General features: G+C 40.8%; 3 protein-coding genes across 5 annotated transcripts in view; all 3 read left to right on the plus strand.

The window, feature by feature from the left end:
• The window catches only part of septin5a (septin 5a), a 28,864-nt gene extending 18,011 nt beyond the window's left edge, over window positions 1-10,853 (plus strand). Inside the window, exons 1-11 of one of the 3 annotated variants that reach the window (XM_063490497.1) lie at window positions 1,230-1,648; window positions 4,223-4,313; window positions 4,621-4,707; window positions 6,113-6,236; window positions 6,349-6,483; window positions 6,625-6,742; window positions 6,917-7,018; window positions 8,840-8,936; window positions 9,055-9,190; window positions 9,285-9,387; window positions 9,737-10,853. In XM_063490497.1, the coding sequence (XP_063346567.1) occupies window positions 1,574-1,648; window positions 4,223-4,313; window positions 4,621-4,707; window positions 6,113-6,236; window positions 6,349-6,483; window positions 6,625-6,742; window positions 6,917-7,018; window positions 8,840-8,936; window positions 9,055-9,190; window positions 9,285-9,387; window positions 9,737-9,799 (1,131 nt within the window). In that variant the 5' untranslated portion in view covers window positions 1,230-1,573 and the 3' untranslated portion in view covers window positions 9,800-10,853. Of the gene's footprint in view, window positions 1-1,229; window positions 1,668-4,222; window positions 4,314-4,620; window positions 4,708-6,112; window positions 6,237-6,348; window positions 6,484-6,624; window positions 6,743-6,916; window positions 7,019-8,839; window positions 8,937-9,054; window positions 9,191-9,284; window positions 9,388-9,736 lie in introns of those variants that run through there. The other 2 variants (XM_063490499.1, XM_063490498.1) reach the window with 2 other exon arrangements.
• A 2,506-nt stretch (window positions 10,854-13,359) lies between these two features.
• Window positions 13,360-16,156, plus strand: gp1bb (glycoprotein Ib platelet subunit beta). The gene is made up of 2 exons (XM_063490500.1): window positions 13,360-13,462; window positions 14,843-16,156. Exon 2 carries the CDS (start codon window positions 14,855-14,857, stop codon window positions 15,467-15,469), a length of 615 nt encoding a protein of 204 aa, XP_063346570.1. The 5' UTR covers window positions 13,360-13,462; window positions 14,843-14,854; the 3' UTR covers window positions 15,470-16,156.
• An 838-nt stretch (window positions 16,157-16,994) lies between these two features.
• dhx37 (DEAH (Asp-Glu-Ala-His) box polypeptide 37) lies at window positions 16,995-27,427 on the plus strand. The gene is made up of 26 exons (XM_063490496.1): window positions 16,995-17,427; window positions 17,519-17,688; window positions 18,326-18,438; window positions 18,548-18,917; window positions 19,014-19,162; window positions 19,262-19,354; window positions 19,456-19,552; window positions 19,912-20,025; window positions 20,115-20,331; window positions 20,639-20,737; window positions 20,821-20,891; window positions 20,977-21,109; window positions 21,199-21,275; window positions 22,126-22,358; window positions 22,476-22,587; window positions 22,676-22,782; window positions 23,389-23,577; window positions 23,767-23,891; window positions 24,194-24,310; window positions 24,394-24,566; window positions 24,660-24,774; window positions 25,124-25,261; window positions 25,341-25,435; window positions 26,051-26,124; window positions 26,248-26,345; window positions 26,430-27,427. Exons 1-26 carry the CDS (start codon window positions 17,325-17,327, stop codon window positions 26,504-26,506), a joined length of 3,459 nt encoding a protein of 1,152 aa, XP_063346566.1. The 5' UTR covers window positions 16,995-17,324; the 3' UTR covers window positions 26,507-27,427.
• Window positions 27,428-27,803: the final 376 nt, after the last annotated feature.

The raw sequence follows: 27,803 nt of genomic DNA on the forward strand, positions 1-27,803 counted from the left end.
ACGCAGCAGTTAAAAAGTGATTTAATTACAGTGCTGCTGTTTGTCCTTCAGTCTGAAGTAAAACCTTTAAATTCCTCTTTGCAGAAAAAGACCTGGTCCTTATTGCACTGCCCTTTTGGTTATTCAGCAGGTTTAAGGTCAGGAGTTGGACTTTCGCAAACATGAATTTTCTCTGATGTGCGGATGTGTTTCCAGTGTTTTTGAATCTCTCTAAAGCTACTCTAGTGCCTGAAAACACACACATAACCACTGCTAACTGCATTTAACCAGTCTTCTGTTTGTTAATTTAAAGTCTTGTAGTTAAGTTACTGCTGTGCTACTTGCAAAAGACAACTTAAAATATAAAAATATGCAAGATTCTTATCAAATGTAATGTCTTGTATTGTTATTTTACTGATAGAGCTGCTTCACTGTCCTCTTTACTCATCTGGCTCAGAGTAGGTAGAAGAAACATGTGTAAAGAGAGCCAAGGAAAAACATGCATGAAGGGTCTGACAGGCCAGGCATCAAAATCACAGGGACTCCATCATGGCAACATTTGGATACTGGGTTTCCCTCATTCATTTTTGGGTTTGAATCCTTATAAAAAGTTATGTTTAGCCTTAACAAGTATTTTTTTTTTTTTTTAAGGTAGACTGCACATTTATGTGGTAAAACTTTCACTTCATGACTCGTCAGACCAGTAAAATATTCAAATACTGAGTGAATGATGTGGAAATATCAGTGACAAGTGTGTTTTTTGGAGTGCTTTTATTTAATATTTATCTATCTAATTTTGCTGTAACCCCTGCACTTACATATGAGTTTGAATGAAGAATATTTACTCATAATGTAAAACCTTTACTCGTTGTATTGGTCCTCTTCCGTCACCGACTGTCTCTGCAAACCTGCAGTAAAACACAGATGCCTCGGCTAATAGCAAAGGCAGCAGATACAGAGCTTTCACTTGACTGACAAGTGACTCGATCATCTGATTGTGTTACTCTGCAGGCCCGAACTCGCAGTTATCATTTGTTTGCACTGCAACTTTTGTCACTGCCGTGTTCAAACACGTTCTTTTATTTTTCTTTATCTTACGATATAGTACACTTTCTCTCCCCTCTGTCTCTCTCTCTCTGTGAGCTGTTAGTCATTTCTCTCAGTGTAAGGATTTATTTTTGTACTGTTGGAGCTGGGGGAGGGAATACAGGCCGAATGAATGAGTTTCTTTTAGACCTTCGTTCCTTCCATCCCTCCCTTGTTTCCTCCCTCAAATTGCCACTTCTCTCTCGCTCCCTCTCTCTCTTTCTCAGCGAGAATTCCTCCATACCTGTCTGAGCAGGGAGCGTAAGACCGCTGTAGGGCAGAGGAGAAAAAGAAATAAAGAAACAAAGGAGAAAAAAGAGAAGAAAGGGAGTCAAGAGGAGAGCAGGAGGAACACATTTAAAGCTCATAACAGGAGGGAAGTGTGTTAGAGACAGAGCTATCAAGGTCTAGAGCGTTCAAATTTGCTTTTCCGCCTCCCTGCTGGGCTGTTTTTTAACTTTCTGAGACCAGCGGCTATTTTGGTCCGTCAGTGTCGGAGCGGTTTAGGATGGATGCCATCATGCTGCAAGAAAAACTGGTGGAACGGCTGCTGTGCCCACGAGTGAGAACTGCCAGACAGAAGGTAAAGAGTTGGATTTATGGTAAGAAATGTGTGAAGAAAAGCCAAAGACTGGGAAAAGAAATCAGAAAGTTACCAGATATTAAGAGAAAAATAGCAGCAGATAGCTCGGGATGAGTTTAGAAATACCCCCACACCTGTAGACCCTGTTTCAGCATCTGTTTGCTGTTTTTGCTGCTTTCTGTGGATTTGTTTGAGTTCAGTTTCCATTTGCAATTTTTCTACATAGCGTCAGGTTTGCAGCTGAGATTACCCAATGATTTATGTGCAGCTTTCTCAGCAGTTCTCTCGGTCTTACACCTCTGGCTCTTTGGCAAGTGTCTTGTCTTATTGCGCAGCTTGTGGGTTTTCTTTTATGTGTGTGTGTGTGTGTGTGTGTGTTTTTATAAATGAGATCCTCACCCGAGGGGGGGGTTCGGAAATGCCTATGACAAGTTATGACAGCGTATGAGTACACTGACTGTGTGCTTGGCTCGTGTGTTTGCAGAGTAAAAAAGAGCTTTTCAGGCCCTTTGAATGCAGCTTCTGTCCGTGCGTGAATGCTCTCCGCGGGCCTCGAGTGTGTATTTATGTCCACACATGTCAGTGTGTCGTACTGTGGTGTAAGGATGACGTTCAGATGCAGCGGGATACTGGAGTTACTGCTGTGCGTTACAGCGAGAGCCTGGTAGCCCGTGGCTCTCTTTGTGTTTCTCTGAGAGATTTAGTGGAAACTCTGAGACGCTGGTTATTCTCAGCTGCACGTGTTTTTTCCGTGCAGTTGTAGATTTTCTGTATTATAGACCTCGTCCATCTGTTGTGGTGATTTTATTGCCTCTGCCAGATCCATTTGGTCTTCACATTACACTCCCTCAGCGCTCTCTTACAGTTGTTTGGTTTCTGCCTCTGTTTTTGACCTTTTGCTTTTTGGTGTTTTATTGTAGGCCTGAAACAACTTATGAATTATTCGGTTAGTCAAATAATAGAAAGTCAGTTGGTGATTTTTTGGATTAGTTCATTATTTAAACTGTTTTTCAAATAAAATATTTCTGGTAAAACTCTGGGCAGCCTACATATTGCAGCTACAGGAGCAGCTTGGCCATGAAGCTCCTGGTACACAGTTTCTGTGCTGATGTTAATGCCAGAGGAGGCCGAGTTGCTGTGGCTCCTAAACAATTTTACTTTGCAATAAAATTCCACAATCAGCTGTAAGTCTATGAGGGAAGAAGTGTCACAAACTGACCTCCTGTTATAGCGCCATGCTGGAATTCAGTTTGGCCTTTAGAGCGACCCATTCTTTCACATACATGTTTGTCAAGGCAATCCATGTGGCTAAGGTCCTTGATTTTATACACCTGTGAAAAAGGGATTAAAAACACTTGAATTCAAAGGTTTTCACGGCTGTTTCTAACAATACTTTTGGCTCCTTCCTTATTACCAAAGGGATCGCCACACATAATGAATCCTCATATTTGATTTGGCACAGATTTTTCACCAGATCCTCTTCTTGACACAACCCTCCCATTTATCTCGGCTTGGGTTTGGCACTAGCTTGTGACCCCTGCACCTGGGTTTGGGTCTTCTGCCTGATCTAGAACCAGGATCTTTCACATGTAAGGCGAATGTGTTAATCACTACACATCATGCACATCGCTTTACTGGAGCTTATTTTAAATGTTGTATTTACTGCTGGGTAACTGATGAAGCCCCTTAAGTCATATCGGCTTACACATGACAGTGTGTTATAAAAAGACACAGAATAACCCTTCAAGCAGCCACTTCACCGATAAAATAACTCAATCAAAGCCATAACTGTAACTGGACTGACCCCTAAATATATTGCTGTTTAGTCCATGGCTGAGAGAAACCCAACATACAAGATGCACGCAAAGCTGCACCAGCTTGAAGAATTATTCAAACTTAAAAAGAAACAATTGCTTACAAAACTGAACACAAATATGGGATCCTGAGCAAAACCAAACCAAACTGGGAGAACGACCTTTCATACACTCGGTAAACTAACGGTACTAAACTAAAAAAATAAGACCAAAATTAAGACTAAATTTAGCTAATAATTCATAAAACAAAACTCAAAAGAGCAGGTTAATAATGATAAAACACAAGGGTGAATGTGCTGGAGCACCGAGGGCAACACAACAACTAAAAAATACAATATTTGTTGTGTACATGTACAAAGGTATAGAACAAGCACTTAAATTTACCAATAGTCGCCTTCTACTGCAGATCCTTTGCCCTCTTAAATTAAGCTTAGTGGATTTAGATTATCCTGATTGCGACACAAAATGGGAATTTTGAAAAGGCTTTGGGAAATTAAACAAGCATTTGTTTTTTATACTTTTACATGACCAAGCAGATAAATAATTTATCAAGACAATAATTATTTTCACGATTGATGATTCTGCCAAGATTTATTCTTATATTGCAGAAACACATCTGTGTTTCATCTCTGGGCTGATGATGAGACTTACAGCTCAGATACCGGCAGATGTCACAACACACCTGACAGCTGCCGTATGATGAGATAAAGTGCAACATAAACACACTGAACACCTCTGTCTCCTTTTCTTTGTGTTCCAGGAGAAACAGTATGTGGGCTTTGCAACTCTGCCTAACCAGGTCCACAGGAAGTCTGTGAAGAAAGGCTTCGACTTCACGCTGATGGTGGCAGGTGCGTTTCAAGCTGAATCTTGCCTATTTACACTCAGCTGCCTATTTAATAGGCACACTAAACTAAAACCAATTTAGGCATATAATAAATTCCCATGGAGTTTTTGTTTGAGTTGATTTTAGAGTCATTTAGCTGTTTCTAATATTTTGCCTATCCTTATTGATAAAGTCATCATGGCGGATGGATTTATTGCAGGACTACATTAGTAAATTGGCAGCTGAGTTCATTTTATTAATGTCTCATAATTAAATATACACACAGGATAACTATCTGTGTGTCTGTGCGTGTGTTTGTGTTTGGCCTGCAGGAGAGTCCGGTATGGGAAAATCCACTCTTGTTAACAGCCTGTTCCTCACAGACCTCTACAAAGACAGGAAGCTACTGAACGCTGAGGGTGAGTCGTTGGTCTCTTTATTATCTCTGTGCAGCAGTCATAATAAATCCACTGCTTGCTGAATACTTAATGCAACCTTCACAAAGCCCCACCTTTAATTCCCCATCTGTGTTCATTTCTTTTAATTAATCTTAGTTTTTTTTTTTATTGGGTGCAACAACAACATATGAATGTGACAGACTTAACTTTTGGTGACATCTGTCACAAAATATAGAGACCACGCTTCCCAAAGTCAAATATGTCATGACTAATATGTGTGGATAGATCAAAAAATAAATCAAAAGCTAAAGAACAACAAGTTCAAACAAATCCAAACGACCTGAAAGAGAGAGAGTGATTGCTATGGTCGTTTCCCTGATCCAAGAAGCCACCAAAACCTGGAAGTAGCTTTAGAGGCTGAGGGACCATAACACAACCCCAGCAGACGGTGGAAAGTGAGGTAGCATTAACCAACCAGATGGAGTAGTTTAGAAATAAATAAAACACAAAGCGATCTCTAGATGAAGCCTACAAGCTGTTCTACTTAACAGCGGCCAAAGAAATAAAGTCCTAAGCTTGCTGGCCTGCCTCTTCAACATAAAACTATAGTAGTGAGTAGCACCCCTAAAACTAGTGTGTCTAACAAAGTGTTTAAATGTGTCAACAATTACTTCCTCTCCCTGTCTTAGATGGACTCACACAGGCCAGTTACATTACTCACGCTTAGCAGCCATCAGTCAGCAGACCACAAACTCTGGGTACTCTAGGTTATATACAAGCGTCCCAGTGATGAGTAACTTCTCCCTAATCTAATGGCAGCAGGACAAACTTCACACAAGGGAACACAGCTGAATGAGTGCCAGCTGCTTTAATAGCACCCCAATTATAAGGGTACTCCTGCTCATGCCCATCGTTCCATTTTTGTCTGATTCAGTCTGCTTCGAAAGTGTCCGTGGGCAAAATACTGAACCACCAGTTTCTCTGCATGTGTTCATTGGAGTGTGAATGTTAGTAAGAAAGCATTTACACATACAAAAATGTGCTTGTGTGAATTTGTGTGTGAATGAGACATGTTGTATAAAGTGCTTTAAGTGCTAAAGTACAGTCAAAAAGTGCTATATAAGAACAAGTCTATTTATCATTTATATGTAGTTAAAATACACAGAGGGAAAAGAAAGCTCGTGACTTGGAGACGTAGCCATAGTTCTTTTTCTGCCATAAATATTTTCATTCATAAAAATAGGTACAATTTCTTATAAATATCTTTAATGAACAATACAAAGTTACTGCTTAGTTTCTTTTTATAGTTCTTGGTTTTTGAAAAGTTGTGTTAGCTCATTTTAATGAGTTGCTGATCGGCTCTTGTACACTTTCACTGACCTCCTACTTCAGTTGTCTTCTCCTCCTCATTGCTGTTACGTTGCAGAACGCATTAATCAAACTGTGGAGATCATCAAACACACCGTCGACATCGAGGAAAAAGGAGTGAAGCTTAAGCTGACAATTGTGGACACGCCAGGGTTTGGAGATGCTGTGAACAACAATGAATGGTAAACATAATACTGTCGGTGATCTGCTTGTGTCTGATTCAGACTGCTTGATTGAATTCCCGGGACCTCGCAAGAGCAGCTAATGTGGTCTGTGGTGTCTTTTTTGTCCCAGCTGGAAGCCGATCACAGACTACATAGATCAGCAGTTCGAGCAATATTTCAGGGATGAGAGCGGGTTGAACAGAAAGAACATCCAGGATAACAGAGTCCACTGCTGCCTCTACTTCATCCCTCCATTTGGGCATGGGTAATAACACACACACACACACACACACACACACACACACACACACACACACACACACACACACACACACACGTGTACACAAAGAAGTCATGATTAAAGCCACAATTTTGAGTCTCCTGCTCTCTCGTTTTCCTTGCTCAGGCTTCGTCCGGTGGACGTTGAGTTTATGAAGGCTCTACATGAAAAAGTGAACATTATTCCACTCATCGCAAAAGCCGACTGCCTCACGCCCAACGAGATAAAAAAGCTTAAAGACAGAGTGAGTCAAGGAGCTCCGCAGCAAAATCTGCAAAGCAAAAATGTTTGCTTTGCAGGCTGGTGAATGAAATATGATCTCTCTCTCGTGTGTGTGTGTGTGTGTGTGTGTGTGTGTGTGTGTGTGTGTGTGTGTGTGTGTGTGTGTGTGTGTGTGTGTGTGTGTGTGTGTGTCTAGATAAGAGAGGAAATAGACAAGTTTGGGATCAAAGTGTACCAGTTCCCTGAATGCGACTCTGACGAGGATGAGGAGTTTAAACAGCTGGACAAAGAGCTGAAGGTGAGTCTGGGGACTCACATACCTGTGAGCTACTGACTTACTGTACCTGTGGCTACAGATTCAGATCATCGTACTTCTTATTTAACAAATGTATGGAGAAAAAAATGCAAACCATATGGCTATCATCCATGCAGAGTGGAGCAGACCACCAGGCTCATACACCAGCGGTGGTTTGAGTGAATAGTGTAAAGGGTAACCTTTTATTGAATTATTACCTCTATTTGAACTTTATAGTATAAAACAAACATGAGGTCTTTCCAGATCTTTCAACACACTGTCACAGTCTTCCTTAATAGATGGATTATGCTCAGTTAACATTTGGTATGTCACTTTCTCAGGTCAGGTGTGGAAAACTAAACAAACTTCTTGTTCTCTGGAAGATTATTCAATCCAGTTAAAAACTCTGGGAAAATAACTTAAAGGTATTTGCCTCTAAATCTTGGACCTCCATTGCATTCAGTGGAAGTGAATGGAGTTTTGTTTTTCCTCCTTAATCAGCTAAAAGGCTGAGCTGCATCAGAATGTATATCTCAGCTCCTCTGGATAATCTGCACTTGTTAAGCTGGCAGGTTGGAAGTGCTTGTGAAAGCTGCTCACAGCAATGTTTTGTGCCTTTGTTTTTAATAAACTGTATTTTTCACTCTGTTGTATATAGCATTTGTATTCTATTTTTATACTATTGTATATTTTATTCTATTTTATTCTACTGTATATAGTATTCTATTTTTATTCTTTTCTGTACAGTTGTGTACTGTATTTATTCTTATTTTATTTTATTCTAATTGTCCTTCATAACTTTTGCACTGTCCACTTCCTGCTGTGACAAAACAAATTTCCCACGTGTGGGACTAATAAAGGTCATCTTATCTTATCTTATCTTATCTTAACCATTAAAAGAGGTCGTATTAAATGATTCAAACAAGGACACAGGAGCACATTTCAGCATGATGGAAAGTGATAAAAGCTGTTTTGTGAAGAAAATGGAGATGGATCTAGAGATGCTGCCAGACGTTGAAGTGGGTGTGATAGTTGGATGGTGCGTTTTGGAAAGCTGAGCAAAACCTGTGATACAGAGAAACCTTCAGCTGACAGAAAGTATCTGAAGTAAATGATATATATGGTGTATACATAAAGTTCAAAGACAAATTTGACCTTTCTTCTCCTTTCTTCCACCATGTTGTAATACGGTTCAAAGTTCAGTCTTAAACAATCCATTTTAGCTCGCTTACCTTTAAGACCATCCTCCCGTTAAGCCAGCTTATCTCTGATTGGCTGCCCCTCACAAGCACATGTTTAATACACACGTTTACAGCTTGAAATATCCTCTATTACTGACATAATACACAGCCGAGAGTAGAAAAAACATCTGAAACAGGGTGTTTAAAAGAGGCTGAAGCTTGGATTACTTGCACATAAATGAAAATAAGGAAAAACACACCTAATCTCCTTTAAAATGTGAGTTCATTAACCTAAATGTACCTGCATGGCTTAATGGCATGAGGCCCAAGTTTGTTTCTGTGGAATTTTGGGCTCCTAACCACTTACTGTCCTTTTAAATGAAAGTGCAGCAGCGGCTCAGGGGAGATAGATGCGGGCTTGGAGCATGAACTCACCGATCAGCTGAGAAAGTCAGTGCAGAGAAAATAAACAGCTAACAGTCTTTTACCTGTCTCAACAAATAAAGTCACAGTTGTCTTGAGCAGCTCAGGGGTCTTTTGTGAGCGTGTATAACTCTGTCAGTGTGTACCAGCATGCTCAGACAGCTTTCTCGGAGCAGAGAGGGGTTGAAATAACAACCTTTCCTTGCGTCTCCTTCTGCAGGAGTGCACCCCGTTCGCTGTGATTGGCAGTAACACAGTGGTGGAGGCTCGTGGACAAAGAGTGAGGGGAAGACTGTACCCCTGGGGGATCGTCGAAGGTATGCATACTCAAATATTCCACGTCTGTTCAGCTTTATTCAGCCTGAATGTAAATTGAAATAGTTTGCATGTCTTGACTGGATTAATAAAGTTAATTATGCGTATTTCTTTGCACAGTGGAAAACCAATCGCACTGTGACTTTGTGAAACTGAGGAACATGCTGATTCGTTCCCACATGCACGACCTCAAAGACGTAACCTGCGACGTCCACTATGAAAACTACAGAGCGCAGTGCATACAGGAGATGACCAGGTACGTGAGGAATGAAAGCGTGAGCAAGTGCAAACGTGTAGCAAACAACTTCAATAGATGCTGATGTTTTCTCTCCATTTTCTTCATCTCTCAGTAAACTGGCTCAGGACAACCGTATGGAGAGCCCGATCCCCATCCTGCCACTGTCCACTCCAGATGTGGACACCGAGAAACTGATCAAAATGAAAGATGAGGAGGTACCAAGCAACTTATGTTGTTTTTAAAAAAAATATATGATTACAGGTGATATTAAACACAAGCTGTTATGACTTGTAATTGAATATATGTGCGCCATAATAAGATTTAACATGTTACAATTTTGTTGGATTCTGTTGAGGATGTGAAAATGTCTGCTGCATAAAACAACACACAAAGAACCAAAGTGCCAGCAAAATATTTAAATCTACGGCTGTTTTTAATCTGTTTTGAAAGGGTTAATTTTTTTAGTATCATGTGATCTGAATGCCGCCATCTTGCTTTAATGTTTAAATGTTCTATGAAACGCGTGACAGACAGTTTTTAATCTGCTCTCCTCTCTGTCTCCAGCTGAAGAGGATGCAGGAGATGCTGAACAAGATGCAGCAGCAGATGCACGACAAAGAGCAGTGATGTGCCGCAGCGCCACCTGCTGCTTATCTCCCTAATGACAGTGAGACCTCCAGACTTTGAACATGGTTATCAAGCGTTAGTGGCAACTCTGGCTGTACATTAATCTTCAGTTTGGTGCTTTTGTATAGTTTGTTTGCCTGGAGGGTGTTTTTTTTTCCTCTGAAACTATCCATTCTCCCACTTTGAGCCCCTCGCTGTGGTCCTAACATATAAGATATAAACACATAATTTAATAATCAGTGTATCTAATTTATAAATGCAGTGCTAAACTTTTTGGATTTAATGTCAGGGTGTTTGCTGCAACATATTTTGTAATGAAACGTAGGTTCTTGGTGATGTTTAGATTTTTGAACATGGATATTGTTTTTTATTATGCGATGGTGTGTTTCGGTGTGTGAATGATCATTACATTTTCTTTAATATTACCTTTAATATTACCAGGTATCCATCCATAAAACTCCTTTAAAAGGTACCACAGTGAATTTACGTCTACTAAAATCTGATTTTAGCTCTTCTTCATTTGCTCAAAAATACATTTGTTTGGCATTTATTTGCATACGGCCGGTGAAAATCTTCTGCTCCTCTTCCAGCATTTTGTTAATGTGCCGAATGAGCTGAAAATGCTCTTCTTGCCGGTAGCTACAATGAATGGCGAGCCTCTGAGATAACGGGAGTCTGTGCAGTGCAGGGTGCATGTGCAAGCATTTTGTCATTACTCATATCCGCTAAATGCTGCTGTGGGCCTATTTTTACCGCTTTTTAGCCGATGCCCTGTTGTTGAATTTGATGGATCGTGGCCTACAGGATGCTTTGTTACCACTACAGGATCAGTAACAAGGAGCCACTACTTTGTGCTTCTGTTTAAATATCTCTTCTTGGAAGTGAATTATGCCACCAAAGTTGTGTGTCCACAGTATGACAGAGCGTGTGTGTAGGTGTGTGTGTGTGTAGTCTCTGATACTGATGAGCTGTACATATTTTTTGCCTGAAGGCTGTGAGCTCAGTCTGTGTCCCATTTACCAAGGTGTGACAAATAAACCCCAGTTTGTCGTCAGTCTGGCCTCGCCGCTTCAGTGTTGTTTTTTAGGAGACTCTCGCACGACATCCTCATTCACGTCCTCACGTCAGAGTCCGAGCAGCAGTACTCAGAGCTGAAGCTGCTGCAAGGACTTGATCTGCTGATTCATAGTTATCTCCTGCAGCCATTCTTCCTCTGCACTGCACACGGCATCTTCTTCCTGCTGGGCAGCCCAGAAATACACAAGCAGATATGGGAGGGCAGAAATATCTCAGAAGAGCTCAGTTATTATATTATTATTTTATTATTAAGTGTCACAGTGGAAAATAAGGGTGTTTTAATAAAGGTAAAAGCACTCGTTATTGTGATAATGTTGACTGCTGGTGGTGACAGAGTGAATTTTAGCTGCTTTATTCAGCTCAGTGGCATGAAATGTCTTTTCTTAACCTAAAATAATCAAAAGAATTCACAATCTAATCATTTGTTTGTTAATTGTGTTTTGTCTTACTGATTTGTATCTGCAAACTAATTGGAGTAAAATTGCAATTTGCTTCTCCGAAGGGCTGTATGAGCATAAAACAGAAATATCCAAGATCACTACAACTACCTCAGATTTGTTTTTAAGCATATAAACAGCCCAAAGTCAAACTGGGGTTTCACTGCTCAGAGAGACTACAACAAGCGCGAGACTTACATCTCAGAATCTACACGCCTCAGGTAGCATGTCAGTGTTGAAGTTCATGACAGTACAATTAGAAAAAGACTGAACGAGCATAGTTTTGGTTGGAAGGGCTGCCAGGAGAAAGCCTCTTCTCTCAGGAAAGAACATGGCACAACTTAGATGTGCAAAGCTGCATCTGAACAAATGACGAGATCTCAGTGATGGAGGTGTGATGATTTAGGCTTGGTTTGCAGCCACAGGTCCTGGGCACCTTGCACTCATTGAGTCAGTCATGAACTCCTCTTAATATCAAAAGTACTCTAGAGTTAAACTGAAGCTTGGCTGAAAATGGGTCATACGACAGAAGAATAAAGGTGTTGTAAAGGTGCAGTGAAAGTCCAGAAATGCTGTGGGAGCTAAGAAAGCTGTGCATAAACGAACGCTCTATGAACTGAAACTGTGTTGTAAAGAAGAGTGGGACAAAATTCCTCAACAACATTGAGTCCTACGAATATCTTTATTTGCACATGACTGTACATAACCGCTGTCAGACAGTTTAAAACAGAAGAAAAAAAATACGTTTTTGATTTTTCAGAGTTTACGTGCTCCTTTGAGTTGATTCGAGTTGACAAATAACTGAAAGCTGAAGTTATTAGATTTTAATGGATTTATTAGTACACATGACAGGAATATATGACTCTCAGAAGTGGGAGCATAAATTAGAAATACTCAAACTCAATAACTCAGTGAATCAACATCTGGAATATTTAATATTATATTTAATACATGCCATGTCTGGTGTGCATTATGACACAAAAATACAATGTAAACATAGACTATAAAATTATAAAAGTAGATTATAAAGAATTGTACACTTCAAATTATTACACATATTTAATACATGTTTGCAGTTTGCTATACAGAACTAGGAAGAGTCTAGAGGGTCGTGGGGTGGAGTGAAAATAAGTCATCAAAAACTTTATTGTCCTCACATTAAATTCTCCGTTTATGTCATGATGGGAAAAAAATTGTCATGGTCTGGGTGTGTGGCTGTAAAATTCCGCTGAAGGTCTGGACCTCCCTGGTATCCACCCATGGGCAGGGCCTACAGCCTCCCTCACCTGAAGCTGATTGACGCAATTAGGTTGGAGATTAAAGCTGCTTGCTGACACTGCTTCCTCACCATTTCATCAACTACCCTATTTACTCCTGGGAATTCCATCACACTGAACAACTCATCTTGGAAATCTAGTTAACCCGCCTGCTTTCAGAATCATCTCCTTGCCTCACCTGCCTGCCCTCCTGCCCTTACACCACCACGGGACCTTCACCGCTCAGGACAGCTGACACACATCACCAAACCCACCCGGACCGCACCACCTCTCCTTCAACGCTTCCATCTCCCACCTGCACATGCGTACCTAATCACCAGCCAGCTGCCGTTGCTTTCTTGGACCTGTCCCCTTGCTTTATCCCTCTCTCCTGGCCAAGACCCTCACGCCCCATGTGTCAAGCCTTAAGTCAAGTGCCATTGTAAACATCATCCTTGTGCTAGTTAATAAAACTTTGTTAAACCCTTTCCTCAGCCTCCGCTTTGGGTTCTCTGCATGTGAGTTTGATTTTTGGTACTCGGCCTCCGGCCGTTTTGTGACAGAAAATTTTCTAGCCTCATGTGATCTCAATAAAAGGCCGACAATCGATTACTGTGTGAAAATACTCAAACTTTAAAAATAAAGAAAATCTTTAATTAGTATAAACAGCTCTTTTTAGAACTTTATTAGGATTTAAATCATCAAAACATAGCGGGTGACATGTTTTCCATGTTGGTGTGCATGTTCTGTGCGTGCATGTGCACAGGCGTGTGCATGCCTGAGCTCATAATTTGACAGCGGTCTTTATCAGTGAGAGCCAGCTGGCAGTAGCACACACTCTGAGAGCAACTGTAAAAAACAGAGTCATCTCCCGAAGACGCGACACACTGAAGGTAAAAGACTCTCCTCAGACCTTGTTTAGACTTTTCAGGTCTGCTGTAACATCATCAGTTTAATTTATTCCTCTTAAAGTTTAAGTTGATAGTTGATGTAATTACTGTGTTCTGTTTTCATTTACTCTACAGTGTAATGTACTTAGTATAAATGTGTGAAAACAGCAATCGGGTTGTGCAGCTTGTCATCTGCAGGGAGGTGTTTCCTGTCAATGTCAATGCAATTGACTAAAATTATCCAAAATTAATCATTTATCCTGTAAAACGTACAATATTTGTTATTTATGAGTACACATGATGACCTCATTATTACCATATTCTAAACGTATGTGGTCATTTTGTTATGTTTATGTGTTAAATTTGTTTAAATAAATTATGACCTAGTTTTAGATCACATGCAGTTTTACATGTTTAATTTTATAAAGTCTGCATGAAATTTACTGCTAATGTCATACAAACTGCTCAAACAATGTATGATCAAATACAAAGCAGATACTGTGACCAGTAAAATTAAAACACCTGCACACATGAATGCATTTTTAGCTAACACAAACTGCAGCCTCACAACAGAACCGAGACTTTCTGTTTTCTAATAATTTACGTTGAGATATGAGTTTGCAGTGGACACTTGTTTGTGACACACAAAAAATGACAGGCAGAGGTAACTCTAGTTTTCGAGTCATTATCTCAAAATGTTGAGTTCCTTCTCAGTAAGTCAAAAGATCAAGTTTTTAAGATGCAATTTCAAGATATTTAAACCAAAACCTTGAGCACTCATCCACACCTCATTTCTTTTACCTTGCGTCCTTTCCTGATTTTCTCTTCACCGATTGGCTCCTGTTTTCTTTTGTCCCTTAATTGAACTCAGTTTGCACACATTATACAAGGACTACACTCCTCCATGGGGCAGCAGCTCAGAGTTTTTTCGGTTCATGTGCGTCTCCTTGTGCAGTTAAATAACCTTTGGTCTGAAGTAAAATAAACCTTATTTTTTTGCTGATAATCCTTTTCTTTGAACCTCCAAATTACATATATGTTATATAGAAAAAAACCCATAAGCTCATGTATGTCTGATTTTTTTCCTCTGGCACTGGTGTGGGCATCAGATCTAAAGATTCATCATCAGTCCAGCCCTTTAGATCTGAGCAGCTCTTATGCATGCTTTACTGCCTTAAGTTAGAAGAGTTTATCTTGCACAATGTAGATTTTTGACTTTTTTTTTTATGTCAGCGCATGATGAGTTTTGCATAAACACACTAATGAGCTTCATGGCTTCAATAATATACAGTGAAGAGATTGTTTCACACGATACATACAAAGGGCAGTTTTACAGTTCAGCTCACTCTAACTAACCCTTGATTCCTCCTCTCTCCTTTGCAGTGATTAGGAACCATGAAGAAGTTTCTGCTCATGTGTCTGCTCCTCTTGTTTGGAGGTCAAAGGTCCTCCGCCTGTCCCCATCTCTGCTCCTGTCACAGCAGCCAGGTGGACTGCAGCAGCAGATCTCTCACAGCTTCTTCGCTGCCTTCCAGTTTCTCTGCTGGGACCTCCGAGCTCCGTCTCCACAATAACCTGCTGACCACACTCCCTAACGGGCTCCTGGACGATCTGACCTCCCTCCGCTCCGTCTCTCTTCACGGTAACCCCTGGGCGTGTGACTGCGGCATCCTCTATCTGCGAGCCTGGCTGCTGCGCCAACCTGCTGGCAGCACATCACACGTGGGCGTCAACTGCAGCTCCCCACCCAAACTGAGAGGTCGGCTGGTGGCGTATTTAACTGAGCAGGAGGTGCTGGACTCCTGCCACTACTGGTACTGTGACCTGGCTTTGGCCTCGCAGGTGTGTCTGCTTGTATTTGTGGTCGTGCAGGCGGCTCTGCTCGTGGCTCTCATCTTCTTCCTCAAGAGGTTTGAGAAGGTGTCTAAAGAAGCAAAGAGAATAACAGAGGAGAGCTTTACCCCCGCGGATGGTCAGAGGGAGAATGAGTACATGCCTTTAAAGCCGTGATGTGCGAAGGGCTGATCAGCATTTGAACACCAGGGATGAAACCTCTGTTACTGTGATTTTAAGTTCAGGTGACGAGTTGAAGGAGTAACCTGAAAATAAATATATTCAGATATGTAGAAACATAAATATATTAAACACACCAAGTTTCAGCTTCGTTTCAGGAGAGCACTCGTGAGGAAGATTTTAGATCTGAAAGGCTTTGATATAGTTTTTCCCTTTAATTTGTCACATGTCCAGTTGCAGACCACAGTAGACCACTGTAAAATAAACTAAATAAAAACAAAGATTATTTTATCTGAGAGTAAATAAACTAAGGTGTTAATAATATCATTGCGTTTGCTCTTTACACGTATCTGATCAAATGATGTATGAAACCTGATTTATCTACAAAATGTTATTTAAAAATAATATTTTATGATTTTTAAATAAAATAATAATCCATGTGTTGTTATTATCTGGATTTAAGCATAATTGAAGACCAAATGAAGGGCAGATATGTTGTTTGTATCTGTTTAGGGCAATTTCGTGTTGTTTATTCTTTTGAGTGTTATTTTAGGATAAATCTCATGATGTCTTTTGCCATTTTACATTCATACAGTGTGTAATTTGTAAGAAAACAAAGCAAAACAAATTATTCTGATTGATGTTTTGTCATATTTGTGTAACTTTTAAGCACAAAACAAATGGTTGATTAAATTTTTTTCTAATTGTTTCAAAACATTGTACACTTTTTTCACAATTGTATTACAAATTTCATTGCTTTCTTAGCATCCTTATTTATCATACCAACCCTCTCCATGTCCTCTGTCATTACATACATGAACCTCCTCTGAGGTTTTCCGTTTTTCCTCATGCCTGGCTCCATCTTCAGCATCTTTTGTCCAGTATATCCACTATCCCCCCTCTGAATATGTCCAAACCATCTCAGCCTTATCTCTCTAACCCTTGTCTCAAAATCTCTCGACCTGAGTTGTTCCATCTCTTGTGTTTTTCTCAGTTTCACAGTCTCCAAACCAAAAATCACAGCAGGTCTCACTACCATCTCTTAAACCCTCCCTTTCACTCTTGTTGCTATCCTTCTTTGACAAATAACCCCTGAAACTAGCCTTCACCCTGCGATCTCAACACTGTCCTCATACACGTCCTGTTTCTCTCTTGGCACCCATGTTTTCTCTAGAGCCACAAAAATACAGCTTTAAAATGTGCCATCAGAAGAACTTCAAATGTGTTACATCACAATTTGGAAGATTTTTGCATTCGTACGTCAAATAAACATCAATCGGACCAAATCATTATCATCAACATAAGCTTTTTGCCATCTGATATTGGCTGACCCCATAAGACAAAAAGGACCCTTATACTTCGTTTAAATGTAAGTATTTTGAGCTGATTAAATTAAAAAATCAATAATTTTACCGTAAACAGAAAAAAAGACTATAGGTCATACTGTTTAGGTTATAAACAATATTTTCCCATTAGTTAGGATCACTAAACAACGGGACGTCGAACTTTTTCTATAGCGGAACGTTTCTACGGAGTCAAATTTTTAGCGACGGACCGGTTTGGTTGATGAACACTCAAATGTTTACACGTGAGGTTAGTGCAGGGCTTCAGTTTTTGGATCCAGGTGTTTAAAGTCAAATGCAGCTGTTCAGATAAGAAGGCTTGTATTTGGAAGTGTTCACAAACTTTTAATCGGTTCTGTTAATAACAATTTTAGGCTAACGATAAAGTTAGCTTGTTAGCTGTCGATGTTTAGCAAACAGTGTTTCAGACTTTTTTGGTCTTTCTCATTATAACCGGTGGCTTTGGGTTCATAGCTTTTTATTTACTGACCTACAGACTTAAGTTTAAAATGGGAAAACTAAGGAAAAAACACAACTGGAAGGGGCGACAGCAAAGTGACCCTCAGCCATCTGCAGATGAAGAGAAGACAGAAGTTGTTGTGGAACTCAAAGGTAGCAGGAAAACATCAAGAGGAGAAAACATCTTTGACACTTCCCATGTCGTGCATTCTGTGACCCTGACTCTTCTGTTTGTATAAATCAGATGGGTCCATACTGAAAGGTGTAGATGAGAGCAACGCCTTGGTCCTCCCATCCAGCAAATCCAAGAAGAATAAATCCTCGCTGCCTCCGATCTCCAAGAAGAAGCCCCTCACCAAGAAGCAGAAGAAGGAGCTGCAGAAGGTTCTGGAGCGCAAGGAGAAGAAAGCTCAGGTAAGGAATCTTCGTACATTTAGTTCTCTGTGAGGTTTTTCTATTTCACGTCGACATTAATAACCAGACTGATTACTTTAGTGACAGTGATCCATTGTTTCTAAAGTCCTGAAAGAAAGTTAATGATTTGGTTTATAAAATGATGAAAGTGAAGTCAAAGTTGATCCTGAAGATGTGAAAATGTTTGATTTTCCTCAGTAAAGGGGAGCAGATATGTGTTATGTACCGATAAGTACTCTGACTCTAGATATAGGAGCTGAGTATTGAGCACAATACGATGTTGTTCTTATATTTACTGTACCTTAGATTTTTCTGGTTAATATTTTATTGTTAGTTACATTGTTGTTTTTTTTGTTTTTGTTTTTTTTTGTGGGGGGGTGTTGTGGTTTAATCATTTTGTTTTTCAGTTGTTCTTTTTTAGCTTGTTCTCTAAAGTAATTTGAGCTACATGCTTGAAAGATTTAAATCAGGGGAAAGTATTGTTTTGTTATCAGCACTGAAACATGGATGTCTTTATTGTGTTGTAGTGATATTTTATGATAATAGTGATATTTTATATTACTCCCTGCTTTTTGAGGGCTGAATGTTAACAGTCAAGCTCACATGCCGTTTACATGTTGCTCTCTCTTCGGTCCAGAGAGCAGAGATCCTGGCCAAATTGGCTGAGGTGCAGCTTCCAGAATCCGAACTGAAGCTGTTGTACACCACTTCCAAACTGGGAACAGGAGAAAAGCTCTACCAGGCTAAACGGTAAGAGCACAACACAACGTGTTAATCAAGGCGGAGAACATGTGTGATTGTTTCTGGGTGGAGAAGGTGGAGTAAAAACATCTCGTCTTCTTCTTCTTTTTTTATTCAGGTCAGCAGATGAAGTAAAAGATGAAGACTCTGGCCCAAAGATCAGCAGCGTCAGCGGAGCAAACAGGAAGAGAAAATGGGAGGAAGAAGATGATGATGATGATAATGAAGAAGAACAAAAGGCAGAAGAGAGCAGTGATGTGGACACATCATCTGATGAGGATGAAGATGAGCAGGAGGATGAAGTTAATAACACCACAGATATGAGTGAATGTAAGGAAACCAGCTCTGTCTGTCAGGAGACCAAACACGAAGTGAAGGTGGAGCAAGATGGAGAGAAAGAGAAGAAGATTTCAGATCATGAGAAAGTTCAGAAGAAGCCGTCTGAACCAGCTATTTTCATTCCTGTTGATAGATCACCAGAAGTACAGGTGAGCACCTGAGACCGTAAAAGCATCCTGCAAACAAGAACTTAGAAAGGTGTTTTTGTGCATTTTCTTCAATTCTGCATTACGATGTTGCTGCAGGAGGCTCGTCTAAAGCTGCCCGTTCTGGCAGAGGAGCAGGTCATCATGGAGGCCGTGAGAGAAAATCCCAGTATCGTCATCTGTGGAGAGACGGGGAGTGGAAAAACCACTCAGGTGCCTCAGTTTCTGTATGAAGCCGGCTATGCCAGGTAGTTTGTCCACTTTATGGTGTTGCCTTTGTAAATGTTTCATTGGAGGAAAAAAGTGTGTGTAGTTCACGTCATCCTGCTCACTCTTGATTCCTGCAGTGGCGGGAGGATGATCGGCATCACAGAGCCGAGGAGAGTAGCAGCAGTGAGCATGTCCCACAGAGTGGCCAAAGAGATGAACCTGCCCACACAGTAAATTAACCATTCTGTGTTCACAGTAATTAAAAAAAAAAGATACAGTTTAAAAGTATAAGTTTGTGTTGTTAATTATATGTTTGTGTGTCTGTTATCAGGGTCGTGTCGTACCAGATTCGATACGAAGGGAACGTGACAAGCGACACGAAGATAAAGTTCATGACAGACGGTGTTCTGCTGAAGGAGATTCAGAAGGTATCATCTGCTTTCTACTGGGTCACCTAATAAATAATATGACAACAGGATGGAGGTGGAGGATCAGCCAGGTGGATGACCCGGCCTTTTTCATTTTTCACAAACGATTTCATCAGTTTGGACCAATTAAATCAGTTCTAATGAGGAAAGTTAATGCCTCGCTTCCATGTTATTTGTATTAACCAGTAGTAACAAATAGTTTTTGAATTGTGTTCTGAATTAAAGGTCAAAAAATATTTGCAGTAAATTCTAAAGTTATTTTTTGCCATCTTTGAAGAAGCAGTAAAGGGATAAAAGAGCATGGATTTAGTGTTACTTTAATTGTCTCCAGTTTTGTCACAGACTATTTTGTGTTGCAGGATTTTCTGCTCCAGAAATACAGCGCAATCATCATCGACGAAGCACACGAAAGGAGCGTCTACACCGACATCCTCATCGGATTATTGTCTCGTATCGTCCCCCTCAGGAACAAGGTGGGAATATCTTAATGTTTCCGATTTACAGGAAAAAAAGGGGGTTGTTTCTATAAAAACCTCTCCGTTTCTCCTCCGTCTGTCTGCAGAAAGGTATGCCTATGAAGCTCCTGATCATGTCCGCTACTTTGCGGGTTGAAGACTTCACAGAAAACCAGCGGCTGTTTCGGACGCCTCCGCCCGTCATCAAGGTGGATGCTCGTCAGTTCCCGGTAACTATCCACTTCAACAAACGCACCCCGCTGGAGGATTACACTGGAGAGGCTTTTCACAAGACCTGCAAAATCCACCGGATGCTGCCTCCAGGTAGGTTTTGGTGTTTATATTTATTTACTAGAGAAAGAGGTGAACAAAGAGGGGGATTTTGATGAAAGTATAGCTGAGAATATGATGAAAATATAATATATGGGTGATGGGGTGCCTTCTTAAGGGGCTGACCACGCGACTCACATACAGAGAGCCCTGGGTTCGAATCTACCCAAGGTGGCATCTGTATTTTCCTGTAAAAATGAATTGTGGTGTGTCTCATTCGGGTAAACTGCAGCTGCAGTTAGAGTTCAGTCTTTCCACAGATACAGTCTCCACTTCTTTTATAACATGTTTTGCATTTTAGGTGGTATCCTGGTGTTTCTGACTGGTCAGGCTGAAGTTCACAGTCTCTGCAGAAGACTGAGGAAAGCTTTCCCCTTCAGGAAGGGTAACACAGCTACAGGTGAGCGGTCGGCCTCCTCACATTCTGACGTATATCTGAGCTGGGACTGTGGTTCTGTGTATTTACTTGAGTTTTGTATCCAGCTGAAGATGAGGAAGCCGAAACCTCAGAGGCAATGAGGAAGTTCAAAAAGGCTAAACAGAAGAAGACTGTTGTAAGTCAGCTTTTTAAAAAATATATTCTGTCCACCTCAGTCCTCAACAGATATTGAAAAGAAGTGTTTTAACTGTTGTCTCCAGTCTCTACCCCGAATCGACTTGGATAACTACTCTGCCCTGCCAGTGGATGAAGGTGATGAGGACAGAGAGGCGGGGATCGGAGACGAGGATGGAGACTCCGATCTTGACCTTGGAGATGATCCTGCTGATGGAGGTAAGCCACTCTGAATAACTCTCTACAGTCCAGGTGGATGCGTTTCAGATGAGCAACATTACAAATTCTGCCCTGTTTTCTCTCCGTAGAGGAAAAGGCGGACGCGTCCATCCCGCTCTACGTCCTCCCACTCTACTCTCTGCTGGCCCCAGAGCAGCAGGCTAAGGTGAGATTAATATCTTATCACAGAACAAACCTGATTAAAAAAAATCATACATGACAAGAGAAGTGCCGGTGCTTGTGCGATAAAGTAAAATAAACATTTTGGTTTTGCTTCTGGTCTGTCAGACTCATCATAAAACAATACTTTAAAAAAATCTTTACTTCTCAAGCAGAAACTGAGTTTAAAATTTAAACTCTAAACTTCCTGATTTAAAGTGCATGCCACTATAATTTCTAATAGCAGCCACTTAGTAGCTTCTGCTTTTAGCAAATTGCCATTACAGTTCTATTTATCCCTACACTAAGGGTTACTTTATTGTCTCAAATTGATAAACTGCTTTTTGATCAAACTAATGACAGTATGAACCTGGAATCTTGTAGAATTCTTATTAATTTATCTTATTTTCCCGCAAATCTGAGGTGGACATGTTGAGGGCATTTGATGAGCCTGTTATCCATACCTAAGTCAGAGTGAAGAAAGCCATGCTTTACCTTCACAAACCAGGGTTTGAGCTGGCTCTCCTGTCAGCTTGTGACATAAAACTAGGTTTGAAAGCTGTGCACAAATCATCCCATTGCCAGGATGCATGCTGTGGTGGTGAAGGGCAGTTTTATTGTAAACACTAATTTTTATTTTATTATTAATGCAAAGTTTGTAAAGTGCATTCTGCTCATTTGGTTTATGTGCAAGATGAAGGGTTTAGAAAATCTAAAAGCTCCAGTTTACTGACTTTTCTAAACAAAATGTAGCTTTATACACCCTTTGAGTTTTTTTTCAGACTTTTTTCAGTAGCTGAGGAGTCACATGATGCTTTTATGATGACATCATGTATATGCATTCTTGTTGGCTGCAGGTGTTCAGGCCTCCTCCTCCCGGCACCCGTCTTTGCATCATCGCCACCAACGTGGCAGAGACGTCTTTGACCATTCCCGGGATCAAGTACGTGGTGGACTGCGGTCGAGTTAAGAAGCGTTTCTACGACAAAGTGACAGGAGTGTCGTCCTTTAAAGTCACATGGACCTCACAGGCTTCAGCCAATCAGAGGGCTGGCAGAGCTGGACGAACTGAGCCAGGACACTGCTACCGGTCAGTGCTGTTAAACTACGTAACCCTAAAACCCTAATTAGAGAAGGTTGTTTTGTTTTTTGAGGGGTTTTTTTACACAACAAGGATTTTCACCGCAGTTTCTCCTTGTTTCTGCAGGTTGTACTCCTCTGCAGTGTTTGGAGACTTCACTTTGTTCTCAGAGGCGGAGATCACTCGCAGGCCTGTGGAGGACCTGGTTTTACAGATGAAAGATCTCAACATAGAAAAAGTCAGTAAAATCTGAAATGCTGTCTTAAAGGGGAACAAAATTGTGATCACAGGGTTTTAACCAGAGTCATATTTTGTGTTTTCTGCAGGTGGTCAATTTTCCTTTTCCCACACCTCCCTCTACTGAGGCTCTAGTTGCAGCAGAGCAGTTATTAGTGTCGCTGGGAGCTCTGGAAGAGCCGCCGTGTACTGGAAGGTAAATTTTTACTGTTCCATTTAAGTGTAATTAATGAGGCCCCTTTTTTTCTTAGAACACAAAATATATTTATTAAAAGGTTGGTTTTACTTCAAAGATGGCTCCTACATAGAGACATGGAAAAAATTAAAATGAAATCTATACTGGGCAGAATCCAGCAGGTATTGATATTGTACGTTTCAGTTTACTTTCATGCGTTTTAGCTCCAAGCTGGTGGCTAGCCTTCCCTGTCTAGAGCAGCTGTAGTGAGTCATAATGTTCCATGAATTCCTTTTTTAAATGGACAATTGAGCATTATCAGGATTTTTGCTTTAATAAAAGCATAAAATTCAGTTTTATTTAAATCAAATCACAACAACCGTCACCTCAAGAAACTCTGTATTGTAAGGAAAAGTCTGTGTGTATATTGTGAGAGAAAACCCCAACAATCACACAACCGCCTTATAGCAAGCACTTGGCAACAGTGGGAAAGAAAAACTCCCTTTTAACAGGAAGAAACTTTCTTGAATACACTGAGTAATCACTCACTACAGTTTAGAAAAAGTGAAAAGGTACCATTTTTAAAACAGTCTTGTGCAAACTTGTAAACTGTTTATTTCTTATAAGGTTGAAAGACATGCAGCGAGCGAAGCTGAGCTGTCCCATCACCCCTCTGGGCAGAGCGATGGCGTCGTTCCCCGTGGCGCCGCGGTACGCTAAAATGTTAGCGCTCGGGAAGCAGCAGGATTGTCTGCCATACGTCATCGCTGTGGTAGCAGCCATGACAGTTCGGGAAATTTTTGAAGACCTCGACAGGTGAGAAAAGTGTAAAAATTGATGCTTTGGAAGAGCAGATCACCACATATAGATGAGATTAACTTTAAATGTAGGATGAAATCTTGAAATACCCTTCAAGCTCAGTCTGTTTTCAAGCAGTATATATGATTTTTTTATTTATTTTTAATAGCTATAATTTTTTTCCTTTTCCTCTGTTTCTCTCCTCAGACCTGCTCGTAGTGAAGATGAGAGCTCCAAGCTCAACCAACGTCGAGCTCGGCTGACCCAAATGAGGAGGTTGTGGGCTGGGCAAGGAGCCTCACTCCTGCTGGGGGACCTCATGATTATGCTGGGTGAGCTTACTCTTTGTCCAATTTACACTAGTGATCAGTATTGTACAACAGTGTTTTAGGCAGTCTGTTAGATTCCATGCTTATCTTTTAAAGAGTGTGTTGTATGGCTCCAGAACCTTACATTTCTTCCAGGTTTTAGCAACAAGCTGAATTTTGAGATGAAGCTGAAACAGCAGGAGGCTCTTCATTAGAATAATTTTTACAGAGACAGATTTAACTGGGGTCCATGAAGCCTTTTTTAAAAAAATTCTACAGCTTGAATATATTGCATATGTTAATAACTTGCATACCTGTGTCTCCAGGTGCTGTTGGTGCTTGTGAATTTGCTGGCTGTACTCCCAGGTTTTGTGAGAACAGTGGGCTGAGGTATAAAGCTATGGTGGAGATCAGAAAGCTCAGAGGACAACTTACCAATGCAGGTACATGCACACAGCAACCTCAGATAATCAACATGTCTGCTTCTGAAACACAGCTGCAAGTCATTTTTCTTCCCTCCTCCCAGTGAACGCTGTGTGTCCAGAGGTGGGAGTCTTTGTGGATCCCAAGATGACTCCACCAACAGAGCACCAGGTGGTTTGCTTGCGGCAGATTGTTCTGGCAGGTCTCGGAGACCATCTTGCGAGGCGTGCCCAGGGAGAGGATTTGGTGGACCCGAAATGGAAGAATGCATACAAGGTAAGTCCCTTTGAGGTCTGTAATTGAATATTAGAATATATACTGTGTTATGGGTCTCTTCACATCCTTATCTTTATCCATTTTTGCTCATAGACACCTCTTATGGATGAGCCAGTGTTTATTCATCCAAATTCTGCGTTGTTCAAAACGCTGCCAGAGTTTGTGGTCTACCAGGAGATCATGGAGACCAGCAAGATGTACATGAGAGGTAAATGAGACTGAAAGGGAATAAAATCACATGTGTCCTCTTAATTCATGTAGAACTGACTGCCAGCATGTGTCTGATTCCTACATGTGTGTGACAACTTTTTATAGTTGAATATATAAAAGGGACTACCTTGTGATTAAAAGGTTGTTACTGCATGAATCTGCAGGTCCATCTTTTATAGTCTGTGGCACAGTCCTGATTGTATGGCTGCTTACATGCTTGTTTTTAATCATTTTTACCTATTTTCTAAATATCTTGCTTCTTTAATCCCTAATTAAAGGACAATAAAGTGGCGCTGGGTTACTGAAACAAGATTTGCAGACTGATGCCTTTCCTTTATTCCTGTCAGGTGTTTCAGCTGTAGAAGCAGAGTGGGTCCCACAGTTTCTCCCGCAGTACTGTCACTTTGGCTCTCCGCTAGAATCACCGTCCCCGTGGTTCTGTTCTTCTGGCGGCACCGTCAGATGCCACCGTTCAAGCACCTTCTGTGAGTTCTCCACAGCAGAGCACTAGAGCTGAAACCTCTTTCTCCTTACAGTGGATTAACTGCTGTGTTCCTCCTGTAGTCCGTGTGGGTTGGCAGTTGCCTGCAGTGGAAATGGAGTATCCAGAGGGCCTGGAGCGCTACAAGCTGTTTGCCAAGTTTCTTCTGGAGGGACAGGTACTGGTTTTTGTTTATCCTGAGCAATCCTTCCTGTAGTTCAGTTTCTTCCACTTATCTGGGGCCGGTTCACGGGGGCAGCAGCCTAAGTAGAGAAGCCCAGACGTCTCCCCCGCCACCTCCTAAAGCTTGTCTGGCGGAACACCAAGGCGTTCCCAGGCTAGCCGAGAGATATAATCTCTCCTGGTTCTGCCCTGGGTCGTCCTCCTGGTGGGACATGCCCGGAACACCTCACCCATGAAGCAGTCTTGTCAGATGCCTGAACCACCTCAACTGGCTTCTTTTGATGTGAAGGAGTTGCGACTTTACTCTGAACCCCTCCCAGATGGCTGAACTCCTCAGCATATCTCTAAGAGGGAGGCCAGCCACCCTTCTAAGAAAGCTAATTTCTGCCGCTTGTATCCACAATCTCGTTCTTTCAGTCACTACCCAAAGTTTGTGATCATAGGTGAGGATAGGGACGTAAATCCATTTAGTTTGCATAGTTATCCTTGTGACAAAAACAGTAATAAATAAATTAAAAACACAGGAAACCTAGCACGAACTGCACAGTGAACAAACCTGACAGGAGCAGTTATCTCACTCACTGTAATGTGTACTTTGTATGGTTAACAGGTTTGTCCTGCACTAAAGAAACACAGCAGTCACCTGCTCTCAAACCCCTCCATCATGGTGAAAACATGGGCAAAGTAAGTTGTGCTCTCACACACACTTTTATTCCCTTTTTATTGCATTTCCTACTTCATTTACTCCATAAACCAGCGCATCTCAAGGAGTTTTTTCTCTTACTGTCATGTCTTTGCTGTTTTTAGGTTGCAACCCAGGACAGAGGCTTTCCTGGGACCACTGGTGTCAAAGAAAGTTGACTGCAGAGAGGCACTCCACTCTGTCTGGAAGACTGAAGAGAAATGTAAGCATTAATGTTGTTAGTTTGCTTCTGATTTGGTTAGTTGTTTTGTCATTTAATTGTACAATTTTTTTTCTCCTCTTCCAGTTTTGCTTCCTGCATACTGCCAGTGGTTACCTGAATCTATGCACCAGGAAGTAGCTAAAAGTTGGCCTCCTCTATAAAAGCCTGCGTCTAAACAACCGAGACAATGCAACAGACTCTTGACCGGAGACATCACATGGAGCTACATTTTGGCAGAGCCTAAATCTTTTGACTGTGGTGTCTGTTTTTTTTATGGTTAATCAAAGGGTGTTTACAATATCACAACACTGCCTTTCATTAGTACTAGTTTTATATTTTATTTACTGTACCACTTGTAAAGAAGATATACAGGCACAGTTGAAATGTCTTTTAACTTGTAATCAGTGTGCTGCTGTTGTTTATGTATGTCTGATTTGGTCTTCATAAGACTTATAAACACTGTGACTGTGAGAAAGGCTGGCATTTGACCTTTTTTCATGCTTATTAATACGTGTGCTTGAAGGTTAAAGGTCAACTGAACCACTTTTGCACTGTATGGCATTTTATTTGTCATGAGGATTATTACCAGCTTATGAAGAAAATAAGACATGATGTCAGCTTGGGCTATAACTCTAGGATGGAGTCAGATTCAACAAACTGTTAAAGCAAGTGGATGTTTACTGGGTGGGAGTGGTTGAGAATGAAAGCTCTGAATAAGCTGTGTTAAATAACTTGATAAAAGAGCACTACCAGGGGCGGATCTAGAAGGGTGGCGTGGGGTGGCATGTGCCACCCTAAAATGTTCCCTTGCCACCTTAAGTGCCACCCTAGTTTTGTATATGACAGTGTTGTTTATTAAAATAAGACAACATTAACACTTTGAGCCTAGCTACAGTTAACCCTGAATATAAATTCTAAAACTGAATATATTGCATAGTGTTACCCTCCTCCCACCCACCATTAACAAATGGTTCAGCCCAAAGTGCAGACCGGCTTTTTTCTTGTTGTCAGTAGGAAGCGATGCCTATGACTGTGCCAGAGCACATTTTAAATCAAAACAATGGGCATTTCAGATTTTACACAAAAAAAAAAAAACAGTGTGAAACTTAAGTTAGACTTGTGTTTGTAAATGAACCGCCCCATGGTGTGTTGCTTTCTGGATTTTATACTTATTGAGTTACATATTTATTAATTATACAGGCTATAAAGTACATAACATCAAAATTCACATATTTTATGTAATGGAAATCTTCAACTATGTGGGCTACAGAAAATAATTAAGTTATAGACGATATTTATATGAAATATATGTATACTTAGTGCATTTGAATCATTTTAACCATATGTAACACCTGCATATGTGTTTTTTTAAAGGCTTTGATTTTGCCACCCCATTTGATTTCCATGCCACCCTAACAAAATTTCTCTAAAATTTCTCTCACTCTGAGCGCTACAGAT

The sequence above is a fragment of the Pelmatolapia mariae genome, linkage group LG12 (assembly GCF_036321145.2).
Source record: "Pelmatolapia mariae isolate MD_Pm_ZW linkage group LG12, Pm_UMD_F_2, whole genome shotgun sequence".
NCBI classification, from domain to species: Eukaryota; Metazoa; Chordata; class Actinopteri; order Cichliformes; family Cichlidae; genus Pelmatolapia; species Pelmatolapia mariae.

Excerpts from the sequence above, each read along its gene's own strand:
- dhx37 (XM_063490496.1), top strand. The coding sequence starts at position 17,325 with ATGGGAAAACTAAGGAAAAAACACAACTGGAAGGGGCGACAGCAAAGT. Across the intron at positions 17,428-17,518 it reads AGTTGTTGTGGAACTCAAAG|ATGGGTCCATACTGAAAGGT; the intron begins GTAGCAGGAAAA and ends TGTATAAATCAG. Across the intron at positions 17,689-18,325 it reads GCAAGGAGAAGAAAGCTCAG|AGAGCAGAGATCCTGGCCAA; the intron begins GTAAGGAATCTT and ends TCTTCGGTCCAG.
- gp1bb (XM_063490500.1), top strand. The coding sequence starts at position 14,855 with ATGAAGAAGTTTCTGCTCATGTGTCTGCTCCTCTTGTTTGGAGGTCAA.